Source organism: Pristis pectinata, chromosome 21 (genome assembly GCF_009764475.1).
Source record: "Pristis pectinata isolate sPriPec2 chromosome 21, sPriPec2.1.pri, whole genome shotgun sequence".
In the NCBI taxonomy this organism is placed as follows: Eukaryota; Metazoa; Chordata; class Chondrichthyes; order Rhinopristiformes; family Pristidae; genus Pristis; species Pristis pectinata.
The window spans coordinates 7,646,466-7,666,441 of NC_067425.1; the positions used below are offsets into that span (position 1 = coordinate 7,646,466).

At 46.2% G+C, this 19,976-nt stretch overlaps 1 protein-coding gene across 1 annotated transcript; it reads left to right on the forward strand.

The window, feature by feature from the left end:
- Positions 1–1,325: 1,325 nt before the first annotated feature.
- glod4 (glyoxalase domain containing 4) lies at positions 1,326–18,025 on the forward strand. Its single transcript, XM_052035942.1, is given in 10 exon segments — positions 1,326–1,439; positions 3,466–3,539; positions 5,408–5,484; positions 5,487–5,527; positions 7,095–7,239; positions 12,082–12,218; positions 14,156–14,242; positions 15,508–15,621; positions 15,811–15,897; positions 16,696–18,025. Coding segments are annotated over 10 exon segments (918 nt in total). The 5' UTR covers positions 1,326–1,349; the 3' UTR covers positions 16,762–18,025.
- Positions 18,026–19,976: the final 1,951 nt, after the last annotated feature.

Genomic DNA, 19,976 nt, shown 5'->3' on the forward strand with positions numbered 1-19,976 from the left:
CGAACAGTAGATAAGGTTTGCAACTTTGTCAATGATATGAAAGTAGGTGGAAGGGCATGTTGTGATAAGGATATTGTGATTCTGCAATGGGATTTTGAAAGATTGAGTGAGTGGGCAAAAGACTGGCAAATGGAGTTTAATGTGGGGAAGTGTGAGGTCATGTGCTTCAGGGAGAGCAATCAAAAGGCAGATTTATTATTTTTTAAAAGGAGAAAGACTACAAACGAGTGATGTTCAGAGGGATGTTCAAGTACATGAATCACAAAAGCTAGCAGGCAGGTCTATCAAGTAGTTAAGAAGGCAAGTGGCATTTTGCCCTTCATTGCAAAGGGGTTGGAGTTTAAAAATAGGGAGGTTTTATTGTAATTTTTACAGGGCTTTGGTGAGGCCTCACCTGGAATACTGTGTATAGCTTTGGTCCCTTTACCTAAAAAAGTATGTAATAGCGATACAGTGGAGGTTCACCAGGCTAATTCCTGGGAATGAGAGGGTTTTCCTACAAGAGAAGCTAAACAGTTTGGGCCTGTATTCCTTGGACTTCAGAAGATTGAGCGTTGGTCTTATACAAGCATGAAAGATCCAAAGAGGGCTTAACAGATATAGATGTTGGAATGTTTTTTACAAGTGGGAGAGTCCCAAACAAGAGGATGTAACTACAGGATAAGGGGCCTGGTCATTTAGAACTGAGATACATAGAAATTTCTTGCAGAGGGTGATGAATCTCTGGAATTCTCTGCCCTTGTGGGTGGTGGAAGCTGGATCATTATAAGTGTTTGAAGTGGAGGTGGATGAATATTGATAGAGGGAGATGGAGGAAGGGAACAGAAGAGGAATTGAGGCCAGCATGAATCAGCCATGATCATATTAAGTGGTGGGGCAGGCTTGAAGGACCCGGAGGCCTACTCCTGATTCCTTTTCTTTGTGTTTTTTCTGTTTCTATGTCTATGGTCTGGCTGTAAAGCGATGTGGAATTTGAAAAGCTCCACATAAATGCATGGTATCTTTTGCTCTTAGCGCAGGTTATTAACAAAAAATGAAAATCAATTAATGAGGGGTCTTCGACATGATACTTTCTCCTCCACAGATGCTGAGTATTTCAAGCATTGATTCTTTTTAACACAGGTTGGGCTTTTCCAATATTTGGGCTTTTACTTCAGCTATTGCTCTTAGTTGTTTCATATTTCCACAAATACCGAATGAATATTGTTTCAGGCAGGGGAAAACACTTCAAACTTCGAGCGGGCGTGGATGAGGGGCGCGCATGCGTGTTGAGGGGCCGTTGTAACAAATTGTCCGGGTCACGTGAGAGCGCGGTCACGTGATGCGACAGGCACTGTTCCGGGGTCGCCATGGTGCTGGGCAGGGCGCTGCATTTTGTGTTTAAAGTGGGTGATCGTAGTCGCAGCACCAGGTTTTACAGGGATGTCTTGGGCATGAAGGTGAGTTTGATGCTTCTCTTTGTTGCGGCTGGGTAGCCGTTGCATTAATATCTGATCTCTCATTCACAAACCTGTCTCCAGCCCCTCTCATTCCCATTGCCACTGAACTGCTGAGCTCCCAACTGTATTCCTGCTGAAAGTGAGTGGTTCCTCTTTCCCCCCAAATATTGTCCCCTTTTAATTTCTGTTGTCACCTTCTTCCTTATAGAAATGTTGCAAAGTTAGGCATGCTTTCAGATCCTGTGCTTAATGTTTGCTGCTCAGTAATCCAGAGGCCTGGAATAATAATCCAAATGAACAGAGTTCAGGTAGTGCCGTGACAGATTGAGTTTAGTTTTACGTAGCTGGGTTTAGTAAAGGTTATTTCAAAGAATCTGATTGGCCTTCTCTAAAGGGGACATCCATTTACCTGGTCTGGCCAATACATCGTGTCAATCCTACACCAAAGTGACTGCTAGTTGCCATCTCCCTTTGCAAGCCATTGGGCTGTGAAAGCTCTCTTCAGTGCAATGAGGTATCGGCAATAAATGATGTCCTTGAGAATTCACAGAGACCAAATTCTTAATTGTGATCGGTCCTTCAGTTAGATTACGAAAACTCCCAATATTTTTTATATGTTGTTTCTACCAGTTGTTTCACACGTATCTATGGCTCTTGCTTTAGATACCTTCTAATGTTGCCGTGATCCCATGTTCCTCCCTCCAACCCCCAAATAGATCTTAACTTCAGTGTCGTGTTTGAGACTAGACCACATATATCTTTTGAGGAAAAAGGTCTTAAATTCCTGCCCTTCTCTTTTTAGGAAGTCCTAAAGTACGGCCAACGCGTACTACTTTGACGTGTAGTCACTGCTACATGACAGCCAATTTGTGCACAGCAACATTCTGCAAACAGCAATCTGCTAGGATGATCTGTTTAATTGATGTTAATAGAGGTTAAATGTTGGGTAGGACAAGGGTAGAACTTTCAAGTTAGTGCGGTGGCATCTTTAATGTTCACCTGAGGGAATTGACAGCCTCGATTTATCCTCTCAATCAAAAGGTGGCACCTCTGACAGTGTAGCACTCTCCCAGTACTGATTAGCTTACTTTGTAAAAAAAATATACACATGCATAAAATTTGCAAACCTATAATGCAGTTTACATATATAAAAAAACAAGCTGCTGGGGAACTCAGCACGTCAGGCAGCATCTGTGGAGGGAAATGGACAGTCCATGTTTCGGGTTGAGACTCCTCACGTGGAGTCCAGATGCAGGGTCTCGGCTGAGAACGTTGACTGTCCATTCCCTCCACAGATGGTTGTTGACCTGCTGAGTTCCTCCAGCAGCATGTTTTTTGTTCCAGGTTCCTAGCATCAGCTCTTGTGTCTCTGTGATGCAGTCTGTTCATGTATCCTTCGCTCACAGTTCAAGTCGAGTCTTTACACGTAGAAGATTCACGTTATATCAGATGGTACCTACTTTTACATATTCTATTCCTTTTATGGGATGTGGATGTCGCTGACAATGCTGACATTCATTGTCCATCCCTTTAGTGCCCCTGAACAGAGGGGGTGGTTAATAGTCATCCTGTCACATATAGTCATCTGGATTCACATATAGGCCAGACCAGGTAAGGACTAAGGACTAAAGATTTCGTCCCTTGCAGGAGTTAGTGAGCTGGCTGGGTTTTTTATGACAATATGTAAGGTCACCATTACTGAGACTAGCTTTTCATTTCACTCCTCCCCTGCTCCATTTATTTAATTAATTTACTTCCTTGGGTCCCGTGATGTAGTTCAAACTCATCTCTCTGGATCAATGATCAATGAACTTAATCATTAGGCCACCATACCCAGTGTATTCTGTGAGGATTTTGGGCACTCATTGTGCAGTAACGACAGGGCCTTAAACTGTGGCCGTTCCCCACAGGGTCTCTGTGGTGGCTGCACCAAGCTTCAGAACGTCCCCAGATGTCTCCATCTCCATTAGATGGCTCCTTGACCTCTGCTTCAAGGAGAATAACCTAATGTTCAATGTTTGTACAGGTCCTGAGGCATGAGAGTTTGAAGAAGGCTGCAAAGCAAGTTGCAATGGGTGAGTTAAAGCCTTTGCGTTGCTTGTGGGAGTTACTGACTGACCCAGACATATTAACTTATGGTTGTTTTCCAATGACCATTTAGTTTTTGATTTAGAACATAGAATATTACAGCACAGTACAGGCCCTTCAGCTCAATGTTGTGCCAACATTTTATCCTGCTCTAATATCTATCTAACCCTTCCCTCCCACATAGCTCTTCTTTTCTCTATCATACATGTAGCTATCTAAGAGTCTATTAAATGTTCCTAATGTATCTGCTCCCACAACTCTGCCGGCAGTCTGTTTCCATGCACCCACGCTCTCTGTGTTTAAAAAAAACTTACGCCTGACATCCCCCTTATACCTTCCTCCAATCACCTTAAAATTATGCTCCCTCGTGTTAGCCATTTTCACCCTGGGAAAAAGTCTCTGACTGTCGTGGTTGTTTGGTGGACGAACACAAATCACGCCAAGAGTATTTATTACGCCAAACTTTAAAGGAACCCTTAATGGGTTCATTTCAATCTCCTGTAATTGAATGAGGGGGGAAAGCAGAGGGAAGATTTGTGTTAGCAGTTGTGCTGCGTACAGAGAGGGGAGCCTGACCCCGCCAGTCCTCATTGTCATTGGGTCTAAATCCTGGAACTCCCTACCCAACAGCACAGCGAGATTACCTTCACTGGAAGGACTGCAATTCACTGCCATCTTCTCAAAGGCCATTAGGGAGGGGACAGTAAATACTAGCCTTGCTAGTGATGCCTAGATCCGGAAAATGAATAATTGGTTTATTATTGTCACAGTGGTACAGTGAAAAACTTTATTTTGCATTGCCATCCAGAGAGATCATTCCATACATAAGTACATCAAGGTAGTATAAAGAAGGAAAAGCAATAACAGAATATAGTGTTACAGTTATAGAGAAAGTGCAGTGCAGGCAGACAATTAAGGTGCAAGGGCCACGACAAGGTAGATTGTGAGGTCAAGAGGCCATCTTAGTGTAAGTTCAGTGTCTGCGCCAGTACTTGAGCATCAAGAATGTGGTGGCATTTCTGTACGGTACTGAGGGAGTGCTGCTTATTGAATGTACCATCTTTTGGATGAAATGTTCAGTGAGCAGCTCATTTCCTTGGCTGCTGAAATGGTTCACTATTCAAAAGGGTGAAGGAGCATTCTCCCAGCGTCCAAACCAGAGGTTATCAGTCAACCAGGTTATTCATCTTGTTGTTGCGTTTGGATCTCTCTGTGATCACAGTAGCTCCTCTTCAACAACAGGTGCAGGGAAGGAACGGGACTGGATCTCTGGAATAGTCAGAATCAGATTTATTGTCACTGACTTGTATGACGTGGAATATGTTGTTTTGTGCAGCAGTACAGTGCCAAGGCATTAAATTACTATAAATGACAAAAAATAGTGCAAAAAAACAGAATAACAAAATAATGTTCATGGGTTCATGGACTGTTCAGAAATCTGATGGTGGAGGGAAGAAACTGTTCCTGAATCGTTGAATGTGGGTCTTCAGGCTCCTGTACCTCCTCCCGATGGGAGTAACGAGAAGAGGGCATATCCCGGGTGGTGAGGGTCCTTAGTGATGGATGTCGCCTTCTTGTGGCACGCCTCTTGAAGATGTCCTGGATGCTGAGGAGGGTTGTGCCCGTGATGGAGCCGGCTGAGTCTACAACCTCTGCAGCATCTTGCGACCCTGCACATGGAGCCTCCGTACCAGGCGGTGATGAACCAGTCAGAATTGCTCTCCACTGTATGTCTATAGAAATCTGTAAGTCAGTGGCTGAATGGCCTCATTCTCTGCCACAGCAATTCCATGATTTGGAAACACTCTGTTGTGAAGCTGACAGTGCAAGGCCATGAGCAGCAGGAATTAGTGTATCCTCTTACTTTCTAAACTGTACAGGCCGTACGATGGCAAATGGAGCAAGACCATGATTGGCTATGGTACCGAGGACACTCACTTTGTGTCTGAGATAACTTATAATATGGAGTGGGTGAATATCGCTTGGGGAATGACTTCCTGGTAAGTGTCTCTTTCAATCATCCATTTCTCTGAAGGCAAAGTCGAGCTTATTGTTGTATGTACATGTTGTGCACATGCGTGCAATGAAAACTTACTGCAGCAGTATTTCCAGGCACCAAAGCATCAGATCGACAACATTCACAAGAAAAGCATTAATTACACCTACTGTAAATTATACACAGTATTAAAGAAAGAACAAAAAGAAGTCCATTTTAATGCAGAGTGATTAAAGTGGTCATGGTGTTGCTAAACTGTAGTGATTAGGGTTCTAACAGTTGGTTCAAGAACGGAATGGTTGAAGGGAAGTAGCTGTTCCTGAAACCTGGTGGTGTGGGACTTCAGGCTTCTGTACCTCCTGCCCGATGGGAGCTGCGAGAGAAGATGGCATGGCCCGGATGGTGGGGATCTTGGATGATAGATGTTGCCTTCCTGAGGCAGCACCTCCTGTAGATACTACCAATGGTGGTAGTATCTGCTTGGGGTACATATTTTGTTTGGTGAAGATGACCAAACACCAATAAAGTGAGTTACAAAAAAGCCACACTCTAAACATTCTTCCTGTAGGATGTCCAAAACCTGATCTGCAGCAGTTTGGAAAAGTTAGAATTATAGAATTTGTACAGCATGGAAGCAGGCCATTTGGCCCAACTGATCCACCCATGGGGCCCCTTCTGCACTGAACCCATCACCCAGCCCTTGGCCCATAGCCCTCGATGCCTAAGTGGTTCAAGTGCTCATCGAGACACTTAACTGCTGTCAGTGACCCAGCTCCAACTGCTCTTCCATGTCCTCTAGGTTTATCTGTCTCTGATAAGGGGAAAAGTTTCCAGCACTCTATCTATACCCCTCATAATTTTATATACCTCAGTCAAGTTCCCTCTTAACCCCGTCGGCTCCAGGGAGAACAGACCCAGCCTCTCCCGACTCTCCCCGTAACTGAACTGCAGCATCCCAGGCAACATGCTGGTGAATCTCCTCTGCACCCTCTCCAGCGCCGTCACGCCCCCTCTATACCTCGGTGACCAGAACTGCATGCAGTACTCCAACTGAGGTCTGACCAAGGTTTTATAAGGTTGCAGCAAAACCTACCTACTCCTGTATTCATTGCCCCGACTGATGAAGGCCAGTATCCTGTATGCTTGCCGAACCACTTTGTCTATCTGTGCTGCCACCTTTCAAGGATCTATGGACTTGTACTTTGTCTCTCTGTTCCTCACTCTATCTGTCATTTTTCAGCCTATTTCACCAAAGTATTGATATCTGTCAAGTCTTGATTCAGGGTCTTGATCCAAAACATCGACCATTCCTTCGCCTCCACAGATGCTGTTTGACCACTGAGTTCTTCCAACAGTTTATATTTTTGCTGACCTCTGCAGCCTATGACTACCTTCCACACTATCAACAACCCCCCCAATCTTTGTGTCATCTGAGAACTTCCTGACCTTGCTGCCCACATCTGCATCTGAGTCATTTCTGTATGTTACAGACAACAAGTGTCTCAGCACTGATCCTCATGGGACACCACTAGTCATAGGCATCCAATCTTACATTATGTTTCTTTCCATAGGGAATTACCCTTCAGTCAAGTGAGGCAGTGAGCAATGCCAAGAAGCAGGGACAGCCATTGACCGAAACTCAGGACGGAGTGTTTGTAACTGAGGCCCCGGGGGGATACAAATTCTATTTGGTGGATAAGGAGCAACCGCAGACAGGTTTGGACACAGATTGAAGTTACTTTATAAGATAATATATTTATTTGTTAGTCACATGTACATCGAAACTCTCAGTGAGATGCATCTTTTTGCATTACTGAGAAGTGCTGGGGGCAGCCCGCAAGTGTCGCCCACTCTTCCGGCGCCAACATAGCATGTCCACAACTCCTAATCTGTACGTTTTCTTTGGAATGTGGGAGGAAACCGGAGCATCTGGAAGAAACCCATGCAGACACATGGGGGAGAACATACAAATCCTTACAGACAGTGGCGGGAATTGAACCCAGGTCGCTGGCGTTATAATAGCGTTACGCTAACCGCTGCACTACCGTGCCACCTTTATTCTATTACTGTTGTTTAAAAAATTGACGTATTTTGGTGTGGGATTTGAACTTATGACCAGATAAGGATAAAGTTCAACAAGCAAGCTACTGAAGGAACTTCAGGCAGGATCTGTGGAGGGAAATGGACAAACAGAGTTTTGGGTTGAGATGAAGGGTCTCAACCTGAAATGTCGACCTGTCCATTTCTCTCCACAGATGCTGGTCTGACCCGCTGAGATCCTCCAACATCTTGTGTGTGTTCCAGCATCTGCAGTCTCTTGTGTCTCCAAGAATAAAGTTCACCCTCTCAAAGAATTAACACAGCAAATCCACTCAGTTGCAGGGCAGAGTCGTTGGCCATTGATCCTTCATGGAACCTCTCCATACTGAGCTGTGGGCAATTCGTTGCTGCAGGAACATTAGACATATGCCAGGTTCCTGACACATTAGTGCTACATAACGTGATAATGACCCCACCTAGCACTGATTTCCATGAGTTCTCTCGTTCCTGGGAACACATCCTGCTGCTAAGTGAAGTAGCAGTGTATCATAGAACAGCACAGCACAGGAATAGGCCCTTCAGCCCACGATGTTGTGCTGAACTAATTAAGCCAATGACACCTAATCCCTTCTGCCTGCACATTTTCCATATCCCTCCATCTCTGCATATTCTCTGCCTTTTAAATGCCTTTATCGTATCTGCCGCCTCCACCATCCCTGGCAGTGCCACTCTGTTTTATTTTTAGAAAAACTTGGCCCTGCACATCTCCTTTGAACTTTACCCCCTCACCTTAAAAGCATGCCCTCTAGTACTTGACATTTCAACCCTGGGAAAAAGATACCAGCTGTCTATCCCCCTCATAATTTTTATAAATTTCTGTCAGGTCTCCCCTCAGCTTCAGCGGCTCCAGAGAAAACAACCCAAGTTTGTCCAACCTCTCCTTATAGCACATGCCCTCTAATCTAGGCAGCATCCTGGTGAATTCTTCTGCACCCTCTCCAAAGCCCCCACATCCTTCCTATAAGGGACGACCAGAATCGAATGCGATACTCCAGCTGCGGCCTAACCAGAGTTTTATAAAGCTGCAACATAACTTCCTGACTCTTGAACTCAGTGCCTTGACTAATAAAGGCAAGCATGTCATACATCTCCTTTGCCCCCCTGAACAACTTGTGTGGCCATTATTATAAAATGTTCCACAAGCTGTGGGCAATGGTAGGTTGTTTTGTACATGATCTTCGTAAATAGCTCTAGGTGCTTTAGTTAGTGAGGTGTGGACAACTGGAATACACTGGTCATTTGCAGATTTTAGGATGCCCTCTCTGCATAGTTTCCAAGCTGTATCATTGGCATAGCTACTACCCTGTTTCCCTGTGTGAACCTTGCATCCAAAAGACTATAGGAAATCGTGGAGAAAGGAGCAGATCAAAGCTAAGTGCTGATACGTGTACACGTGTCCCAGAGGTCTCGTTCTTGCTCTGCTGGAAGGTGGAGGAACGGTGAGTTAGGTGGGGTGCAGGTAGTAGTGTGAAAGGCATTGAAGGTTGGAAATGGATGAGCCAAAGAGCTGGAAGTTGAATTGTGAGGTATTTGTATACATGAAAGAAAAATGTCGTTTACTGGATTCTCCACTGGTGCCCTTGTGGATATGATGATTATGCTGCTGGAATGGGAATCTAGTTGCTTGGACTTTCGATCTGGAGGGGAGTGTTTTAAAGGCAGAATACAAGGTTAATGGCAGGACTCTTAGCAGTGTGGAGGAATAGAGGGATCTTGGGGTCCACGTCCATAGATCCCTCAAGGTTGCCACGCAGGTCGATAGGGTTGTTAAGAAGGCATATGGTGTGTTGGCGTTCATTGGTCAGGGTATTGAATTCAAGAGGTGTGAGGTAATGTTGCAGCTCTATAGAACTCTGGTTAAACCACACTTGGAGTATTGTGTTCAGTTCTGGTTGCCTCATTATAGGAAGGATGTGGAAGCTTTAAAGAGAGTGCAGAGGAGATTTACCAGGATGCTGCCTGGATTGGAGAGCATGTCTTATGAGGATAGGTTGAGTGAGCTAGGGCTTTTCTCTTTGGAGAGGAGGATGAGAGGTGACTTGATGGAGGTGTACAAGATGATAAGAGGCATAGATCGAGTGGACAGTCAGAGACTTTTTCCTAGGGTGAAAATGGTAACATGAGTGGCATAATTTTTTAAGGTGATTGGAAGAAGGTATAAGGGGGATGGCTGGGGTAAGTTTTTTTTTACAGAGAGAGTGGTGGGTGCGTGGAACGCACTGGCGGCAGAGGTTGGGGGGCAGATACATTAGGGACATTAAGACACTCTTAGATGGGCACATGAATGATAGAGAAATGGAGGGCCATGTGGGAGGGAAGGGTTAGATCTTAAAGCAGGATAAAATGTCGGCATAACATCGTGGGCTGAAGGGCCTGTACTGTGCTGTAATGTTCTATGTTCTAAAACAGTTGGAGAACTTAAATTGTTCCTTAAATAAATCGGGAATAAATTGCTGGTCCCAATAGTGGTGATGATGATAGCGATTACTAGATTGTCATTAAAAACTCCCTTGGCTCCCTCCACTCTTCACGGAGGGGGAGGACATCTGTCTCAAATGCATTCGGCTTGTGTGACTCTAGACTTGGGGCAGTGAAGTTGATCATTTCATTCTCTTGAAATGGCCTCGTCTGCCACTTGGGTGCATCAGAACTGGCTTCCTTCCACTGCCACCACAAGGGGCAATTAAGGCTGGCCAATAAATGCTGGCCAATAAATGGTAGCAACACCCACTTATTCTGAGAATAAATAAATGTGAGGTGTGGTTGCTGCTGCCTATCTAAATGTAATATCTATTGGAGGCTGCTACAGCAGATTCAAGCACTTTGGCTTGGGACCCTGCCTGCCTGGTGGTTTCTGGGCATTGCAAACTGCTCATTCACATCCAAGGAAGAAGGTGGGAGGCCTTCATCTTCCTGCTAGCTCACACTCCCAGTGATGTTTGGGTGGGGTGCAGAGAGGGGCCATCGGTGGGCTGAAAGGGATCCCATTTCCAAGGTCTAAGGAGAGCCGGTCAGTTTTGACTACTTGATAGTTTGACATATGATAGTTTGACTATTGAACGGTTCCCATATATGATGAGATGGACTCTTGACCTCACAATCTACCTTGTTATGACCTTGAACCTTATTGTCTACCTGCAATGCACCTCCCTGTAACTGTGACACACTACTCTGTATTCTATTATTGTTTTTACCAGGCACAGTAGTGTAGCGGTTAGCATAACGCTTTACAGCGCCAGCAACCCAAGTTCAACTCCGGCTGCTGTCTGTAAGGAGTTTGTACATTCTCCGCGTGTCTGCATGGGTTTCCTCCAGGTGCTCCAGTTTCCTCCCACATTCCAAAGACGTACGGGTTAGGAAGTTGTGGACATGTTATGTTGGCGCCGGAAACGTGGCGACACTTGCGGGCTGCCCCCAGAACACTACGCAAATGATGCTTTTCACTGTGTGTTTCGATGTACATGTGACTAATAAAGATATCTTATTTTGGTGATAATTCACTTGAAGCATAAGCAATTCAACATCAGTTCCGCTCCCAGGCCAACACCTAATTACATGTGGATAGCTAGATTGGGAAGGCCACATCGATCTTGTGCTTGACACCAGAAATGGGCACTCTTCCAAACTCTGTCCTGGGAAGAGATTGGAGAGGGAAATATTCAAGGACGTACTCAAAGCTTCCTTGAAGAAATGCAATATCCCCACTGGCCCACAACCCTTCAAAGTAGAGAAGGAACATTCAGGATGGTATTGGGAACTCACAGAAGCCCTGTGTAAACAGCAGAAGGAGCGGATCACCTCACTAACTACCCTCATCAGTCACTACCTGTCCCACCTGTGGAAGTCTCTGGTTCCCACACTGGCCTTGCCAACCACCCCACAAAACCCGAGTGGAAGTAAGTCATCTTTGATCCTGATGGACTGCAGAAAAACAAGAGGTTATACTTGGTATTTAAACGGTAGTTCTCGAAGTCCACTTGAGTTACATTAGTGTGTTGTTCCCTGGTTGCCACACGGTCCTATGTTGTCCCTGCTTTGTCCACGTTCCCTGGTGTTCCAGACCCACCTTTCGGTCTCTGTATCCTTCCTCCCTCCCTCCTACCGCCGTCCTTCCACCATTAATTTTACCACTCGCCTGCCCTCCTCTGTGAATCACCGTCGGCAGGAACAATCTTTATGCCGCTCCGCTCTCTAGACGTTCTTTGTCTGCAGCACCTAGTCAAACATGAATTCATTGAAGGGGAAGCCAAAGCTTGAGGCATGGCAACCCATCCCAAACCTAGCCTTCCTTGCAGCAGATTGCTGGACGCGAGTACGTCAGGAAGTTGCTCGTCTCCGTATCTTGGGACCCCTTGCATCTCTTGGTTCCAGCATGAGAGGTTTGAGCAACCAGTGAATGGGTTTGGAGTGTTTACTTACAATTACAAATGATGCTCAAAGCCTGTGTTGCTCCTGCAGATCCGGTGCAGAAGGTAACCCTGGCTGTATCAGACCTCCAGCGCGCCATTAAGTACTGGTGCGATTTACTTGGGATGAAGCTCTACGAGAAGAATGACGCCAAAAAGCAGGTCCTGCTGGGATACGCAGATGATCAGGTGAGCTGTGGCCAACTCGCATCCATAGATGAAGCTACTCTGTCTGTAGAGAAGGGGGAAAGGAGGGTGAAGTGAAACGAATATTTCCACAGTTCCTTTACAATGTAGAAGGGGGTGATTTCAGACCATCAAACCATCCCGCTTCCCCCACTAATTTTTCCCTGCACGGGTCCCGTTCCTGTGGACCATTCGTAACCTGAACAACTTGCAGGTCGGAAGTGTGGCCGTGAACTGATTTCCCACCTGGCAGAAGACACCTGCAGTCCTGTAGCATCCGTTGGTCTCCCAAACACTCCATGGGACATAGGAGCAGAATTAGGCCATTCGGCCCATCAAGTTTGCTTCACCATTCGATCATGGCTGATTTATTTTTCCCTCTCAACTCCATTCTCCTGCCTTCTCCCTGTAACCTTTGATGCCCTTACTAATCAAGAACCTATCCCACCTCCCGATGGACTTGGCCTCCACAGCCGTCTGTGGCAACGAATTCCACAGATTCACCACCCTCTGGCCTAAAGAAATTCCTCCTCATCTCTGTTCTAAAGGGACGTCCTTCTATTCTGAGGCTGTGCCCTCTGGTCCTAGACTCTCCCACTGCTGGAAACATCCTCTCCATGTCCACTCTATCCAGGCCTTTCAATATTCGGTAGATTTCAATGAGATCCCCCCTCATCCTTCTAAGCTCCAGTGAGTACAGGCCCAGAGCCATCAAATGCTCCTCATATGTTAACCCTTTCATTCCCGGGATCATTCTCGTAAACCACCTCTGGACCTTCTCCAATGCCAGCACATCCTTCCTTTGATTACGGGGCCTAAAACTGCTCACAGTACTCCAAATGTGGTCTGGCCAATGCCTTGTAAAGCCCCACCATTGCATCCTTGCTTTTATATTCTAGTCCTCTCGAAATGACTGCTAACATTGCATTTGCCTTCCTTACTGGGCACTTCTTTACTCCTGCGTTATGTATGGGGTGTGCATAACTTGGGTGTTTGTAAGCTGGGGAGGACCTGTAACCTATCTCCCCACATTTCCATCAACTCTCCCCCAGATTCTACCACTCAACCTATACACTAGTAACAATTTGCAGTTGCAAATTAACCTACCAACCCACATGTCTTTGGGGGTGGTGGAGGACAAACATATGAGAAAACTATGTAGTTGTAGGGAGAACATGCAGACTCCTCGCAGACCACACTAGAGGTCAGGATTGAACCGAGGTCGCTGGGGGTGTGAGGCAGCAGTTCTACTAACGATATTACAGTTGAGGGATTTGGTAAAATTGTGGTTCAGTTACTGAACTAGTAACCAAAGGCCTTAGGATAAGTTATCTTTATTAGTCACATGTACATCGAAACACACAGTGAAATGCATCTTTTTGTGTAGAGTGTTCTGGGGGCAGCCCGCAAGTGTTGCCATGCTTCCGGCGCCAACATAGCATGCCCACTACTTCCTAACCCGTACATCTTTGGAATGTGGGAGGAAATCGGAGCACCCGGAGGAAACCCACGCAGACACGGGGAGAGAACGTACAAAATCCTTACAGACAGTGGCTGGAATTGAACCCGGGTCGCTGTGCCGTAATAGTGTTACACTAACCGCTACGCTACCGTGCCTGCCCTTCAAAGCAGTATCTGGTGATCTTTTATGCCAGAGCAAACAGAACCTTGCTTTAGCATCTCACCCAGAAGGCAGCCTCTTCCAACAGTGCAGTGTTTCCCCCAGTACTCAACTTAGTCAACTTAGATTGTTGTGGCTGAGTCTCTGGAGTGGGACTCAAACCCACAACCTCCTGACTTAGAAACAACTGTGCCACCACCTGAGCCATGGCCAGTGTCGATCGACGTTGAAGATCGGCCAGGATCTTATAGAATGGGGAAGTGAACTCGAGGGGCCATGCAGGTAGCACAGCTGATGTGTTGTCTTGCTCACGTTACAGTGCAAGCTGGAACTACAGGATATCGGGTGCCCTGTCGATCACGCCACAGCCTATGGAAGAATTGCATTCTCTTGTCCGAGGGAGCAGGTAATGATGTTAACAGATGAGCGTAGGGCTGAAGGACCATTCATTGTAAACGACAGTTGCAACTCGTAGCTATCACGGAGCTGCAGGAAATCCTTGTGGGGTTTTGCATTTTTTTGTTGAGGATATAAGCTGATGGGTTGGAGACCTGAGCCATTTTATTCTTTTGCACAGGGCTATGGTGGTGCTTTCTGAGAAGAAGATACTCTATTGTTTGGTCTTTTAGCAGCTGTTTTCAATTTCTTTCTATTTTCTCCACGGAGCATAGAACAGTACAGCACAGGAACAGGCCCTTCAGCCCACCATGATGTGTCGAACTAAATTAAACTAGTAACTAAACACTTAATAAACTAACCCCTTCTGCCTACACAAAGTCCATATCCCTCCATTCCCTACTCATTCACATGCTATCTAACAGCCTCTATCGTATCTGCCTCCACTACCACCCCTGGCAGCACATTCCAGGCACCCACCGCTCTGTGATTTTAAAGAAAACTTGCTCCACACACCTCCTTTTAACTTGCCCCCCTCTCACCTTAACTGCATGTTTTATGAATTAAACATGTTTAACATATTCTGCTACTGTTAAGTAAAAGAGCTTCACAAAAGGCTGAAGAGCAAATGTACACAGGAGAACAGGGCAAGGAAGATGGCAGGAGGGGCAACCAGTGCTTTGGTCAGATAGTGGAATATTTCGAAGGGTCTGCCAGTTCGAGAGAGGTGGTGGGATTTAGTGATGATGACCAGCAGTGATTTTAGGCAGAAAGCACTCAACGACCGGCACCACCTTTTTGCAGAGACTGTACGTATGACATTAAAATAGGGCATCAAGGTCTTTGCCCAATTGAATTGCTTCAATCGTGGCCACAGGGACTGCCCGTAGATCCTGATCCACCAGCAGAATTCTTCCATGTAAAGAGGTGTGTGCACAGACCCCCAGGGAAAGTTATAGCTCGGGACTGCCTTCCTCCACCTGCAGTCGTAAAAAGCCCACCCCCACCCTTCTGCCAGGGCATCCTCCAATGAGGCTTCAGTTGACCATGAAACTCCCACCGTGCAGATGACCTCAAAGGTCATCTAGGAGTTGGGGTGATGCATCTCCAGCAGAAAATCTGTGCTGGCCACAGATGGAGGAGAAGTTCCCCTAATTTTAGCCGCCCCAGTCCTTGGTACTCAACAAGTGCCAATATTAGATGCAGCAGTGGTCAGGTGTCTTGTCAGGTCCCCTGACTGAATGTATTGAGGCTTAAGTTTGGTGTTCTATGAAGTTGCCAGGTGTAGAGACCCAGATGAGGAAAGAGAAGCAAAAGATCTTGACACCGCTGGTGAGCCTGGAGACACCAGGGAAAGCAACAGTGGAGGTGGTGATCCTAGCAGATCCAGTGAGTACCGGTACTTCGTTACTGTGGTGGGTTGAGGATGTTTGGTGTTGAGTTTGGAGTACTGTGTTTATTATGCTGGTTGTTTGGATGATGTTTGGTGTTGTGTTTGCTACTCTGGTGCTTTGGATGATTGGCGTTGAGCGTAGATGCCGTGTGCTGGAACTCAGTTGTTCTGCTTTCACCCACAAGGATGGCCATGAGATCTGCCTCGTGGGCGATGAGGCGTTCTGTGAACTCTCCAAGGTGGATCCCGGTGCTGACAAACTACTGGACGACGTGAGTACCAGCACAAACCTCGCTCACTCGGAATGTGAAGACAGACCAGAGGGGAAGCAAAACATTCAGATGGATAGCCTTCCATTACTTCCCTGCTATCATATTTTATTATAGTAACTCAGAATCAGTGTTAATACACAAGGGGGCTTTGCCAACACTATGAAGGGGCAATCCAATTAGTCTTGGAAAATCTTTAACTTTTAAAAGGAGCTAGGTCTAATTGGGCAGCGTGGTCTGGAAGGGCCTGTTACCGTGCTGTATAAATTTTTATAAATATTTCCGCTTTTCAGATGCCAATTATCAGATGGCTTGTAATTATAAAAAAGGTTTACTGGAGTGTTGTGTGTGAAGAGCCACTCGGACACCAGAGCAGTAGATGCAACAAGCCTTTTATTCAATTTGAATATAAACATACGAGCAGGAAGATCTGGTGGGAGAGCCTTCATGGGAATCAAGTGCATTGTGTTTTATACAGCTTGGATTTAATGTTGGGGTGCAACAGGTGACGGATGCCGTGACAACCATTTTTGGTGATACTGATGTTCCCCATCCATCCCACTCGTTCACCTGTAGGGACTGTCCATAGATCCGACGTTTGTAGCGTGGGGAGGATTTGTACTGAGGAGTATCACTTTAAGTATAGGGCGTGGGGTGGGTGGGGCATTGGGTTTTGTGTGTGTAGGGTGCAGGGACTTTAAGTATGGGGAAGGATGCAGATAGCAGCTGCAGTGTGGGGGACCAAGGGAGTGTCTGATCCACCAGCTGAGGGAGTGACCCTTGCTTTACTCTTCCCAACAGGCCATAGCATCAGACAAAAGCAACGAATGGTTTGCCAAACATCGTAAGCAAAAGCCGTCTGCGTGAAGGGGCTGGAGTTGCTCAGGCATGGATCTCGCTGATAGTACAATTTTTTTGGGAGGGGGTGGGGGGGGGGGGGGGGGGGAGAACACTCCGCTTCTCTGCTTCTAGTTTCTGCAGCAGGATGTCCCTGACGTGGAAAATGGTCACCGGAGACTTCCACCACCAAACATGTTCTTTGAAGCAAATAAACCTGCTCCCTCTTCCTGCTGAAATTGTCCACTGCTTTGAAATAAAGGCCGGTTGTAGTTACAGTGATTAGTGGAAAAGTTGATCTGGTAGCTCTGCTCTGTGTTACTGTTGCTTCCTGTCATTGACTTCACTTTATTGGTCTTGATAATTGTCAGTGGTGACTGTGTGCAGGTGCATGGGCTCTCTCGAGTCTGAAGCTTTGGGCTTTTTCCCAAGAGATAATAGAGCAAATGAGCCCAATTTTACATCCTATGCTCCCTATGTTCATATCTCACGCAACCACTAGTTATCACTTCCAACCGACAGTGGCTTGCCTTCTGGATTGTTTTTCAACCGGTGGGAGTGGAAATCTAAAGATTGGGATACAGAGGAACGGGGAAACTGCCACACAGTTTGTGGATATTTACTCAGGGTTATTGTGACTTAGGAGATCAAGGGGGAGGTAAATGGGGATGACGGGTCAGTGTGGTGCCTGTGCTTGTTACCACTGGGGCAGTGAGGAGCACAAGTGTTGGGACCCACATGCAAAGCACACCATGTGGAGGCTTTGGCGAGCAGAGTCATTGAATTTGGGAAGGAGGGGCAGTAAAGTCTGGAAATTAATGGCTGGCCAAGTTGACCTCTGGCGGTTAGATAGATTCGGGGGTGGGGGTTCAGGTTTTTCATTGGTTGGTTCTGTTGGTCTGACGTTGTTCCCACCACAGGCTTCTCACTGCAATCTGAGCTTGTCCAATTCAGTATTCCTCGCAGGTCTGTGCCGTTCCTTCTGCTTGCACTCAGAGAATGGGCAACATGATATTGCTGGTTGTTCGTGTTTCATTCCTCTGGCTCCAGAACTCCACCTTGTGCCACATCCGCTGATCGTTCAGCTGATCTGCAATTGTACCACTGTCAAACCCTGGATCCTTCTGCCTCCAGGGTTCACCCTTACGGTGTTGTTTTAATCTCTCACCTCCCTCTTTCCTTCCCCTCCCTCCACTTACCCCCAATCTTCTTATGCCATTTAAATGTTGATGTTGTCAAACTTTACTTGAGGATTGTGATTCTTAACTGTTGAATAAAGATTTACGAGGTGGCACTCCAGTGTGGCATGCGGACTGTGTTGTGGTAATGCTGCTTCGTCCTCCCAAGTTGGAATTGGTCAGGAACGCGGGAGAAACTTGCCCGGACAGAGTGTGGAACTCACTGACACTGACTGGTTGAGTCAAAGAACCTGAGTGGTGTTAGATAAGATATCTTTATTAGTCACATGTACATCGAAACACAGTGAAATGCATCTTTTGCGTAGAGTGTTCTGGGGGCAGCCGGCAAGTGTCGCCACGCTTCTGGCGCCAACATAGCATGCCCACAACTTCCTAACCCGTATGTCTTTGGAATATGGGAGGAAACCCACGCAGACACTGGGAGAACGTACAAACTCCTTACAGACAGTGGCCGGAATTGAACCCGGGTCACTGGCACTGTAATACTGTTACACTAACTGCTACACTACCATGTCTGCAGGCATTGAATCTTCAGGCTCCTTATTACCCTCTGACAACTCTATCAGAGGCAGTGAAAGCCTTTTCATGGATTTACATTACAGTAAATAGCAAATAAAACCATCCAGAGATAAGAAGTTCAAGTGAATTACCTTTTCTCATGGACAAATGGTGAACAGTCCTGCCATAAAACTGAGGGGCTGGGCAAAATCTACCTCGACCTTTTTGCTCAGTATATCTGTACTCTTCTGCTGGGCTCAATGATGAGTCATTAACCCTGATGTACCAGCCTCTAACCAGCTTTATATTTGTTTCAGAACTATATTGTGATCATAATAAAATCACAGAGTATAGAAGTCAATATTTGGTATTGGAATTGGTTTATTATTGTCACTTTTACCGAGGTACAGTGAAAAACTTATCTTGCATAGTGTGGGTTTCCTTCGGGTGCTCCGGTTTCCTCCCGCATTCCAAATACGTACGGGTTAGGAGTTGTGGGCATGTTGTGTTGGTGCCGGAAGAGTGGTGACACTTGCGGGCTGCCCCAGCACATTCTCAGTAACGCAAAAAGGTGTATTTCACTGTGTTTCGATGTACATGTGACTAATAAATAATTATTTTATACTGTTTGTACAGATCAATTCATTACACAGTGCATTGAGGTAATACAGGATGAAAACAATAACAGAATACAGAGTAAAGCGTCACAGCAACAGGGAAGTGCATTGCAGTTAGACAATAAGGTGCAAGGTCAAACAAGGTAATTGTGAGGTCAAGAGTCCATCTCAATGTAAAAGGGAACCAATCAATAGTCTTATCACAGTGGGATAGAAGCTGTCCTTGAGCCTGGTGGTATGTATCCTCGGGCTCCTGTATCTTCTGCCTGATGGGAGAGGAGAGAAGAGAGAATAATCTGGTGGGTGTGGTCTTTGATTATGCTGGCTGCTTCACCAAGGCAGCAAGAGGTATAGACAGAGTCCATGGAGGAGAGGCTGGTTTCCGTGATGCGCTGGGCTGTGTCCACAACTCACTGCAGTTTCTTGCGGTCCTGGGCAGAGCAGTTGCTGTACCAAGCCGTGATGCATCCAGATAGGATGACTTTCTATAGTGCTAAAGAAAACAAGCTGCTGGAGGAAATCAGCAGGCCAGGCAGCATCTGCGGAGGCAGAGGGAGAGGTTGGGACTGATTCTCCCGAAGCATCGACTATCCCTTTCCTTCCACGGATGCTGCCTGACCTGCTGGGTTCCTCCAGCAGCTTGTTTTTTTACTCCAGATTCCAGCATCTACAGTCTCTTGTGTCTCCACTTCCTTCACAAGTCATGCTGTTAATTACTTAACGATAGCGCGACATCAGATATCCTTTAGGTACAACCTCCCAACAAACAGTTCCTGGGGTTTTAACAGGGGAGTCCAGGCACAAAGTGTGCAACTGTGGAGGGAGATGGTCTTAAACTGTGAATTCCTGGAGCTTCATAATGGAAAATGCAGGAAATACTCAGCAGGTCAGACAGCATCTGTGGGAAGAGAAACAGAGCTTAACGATCCAG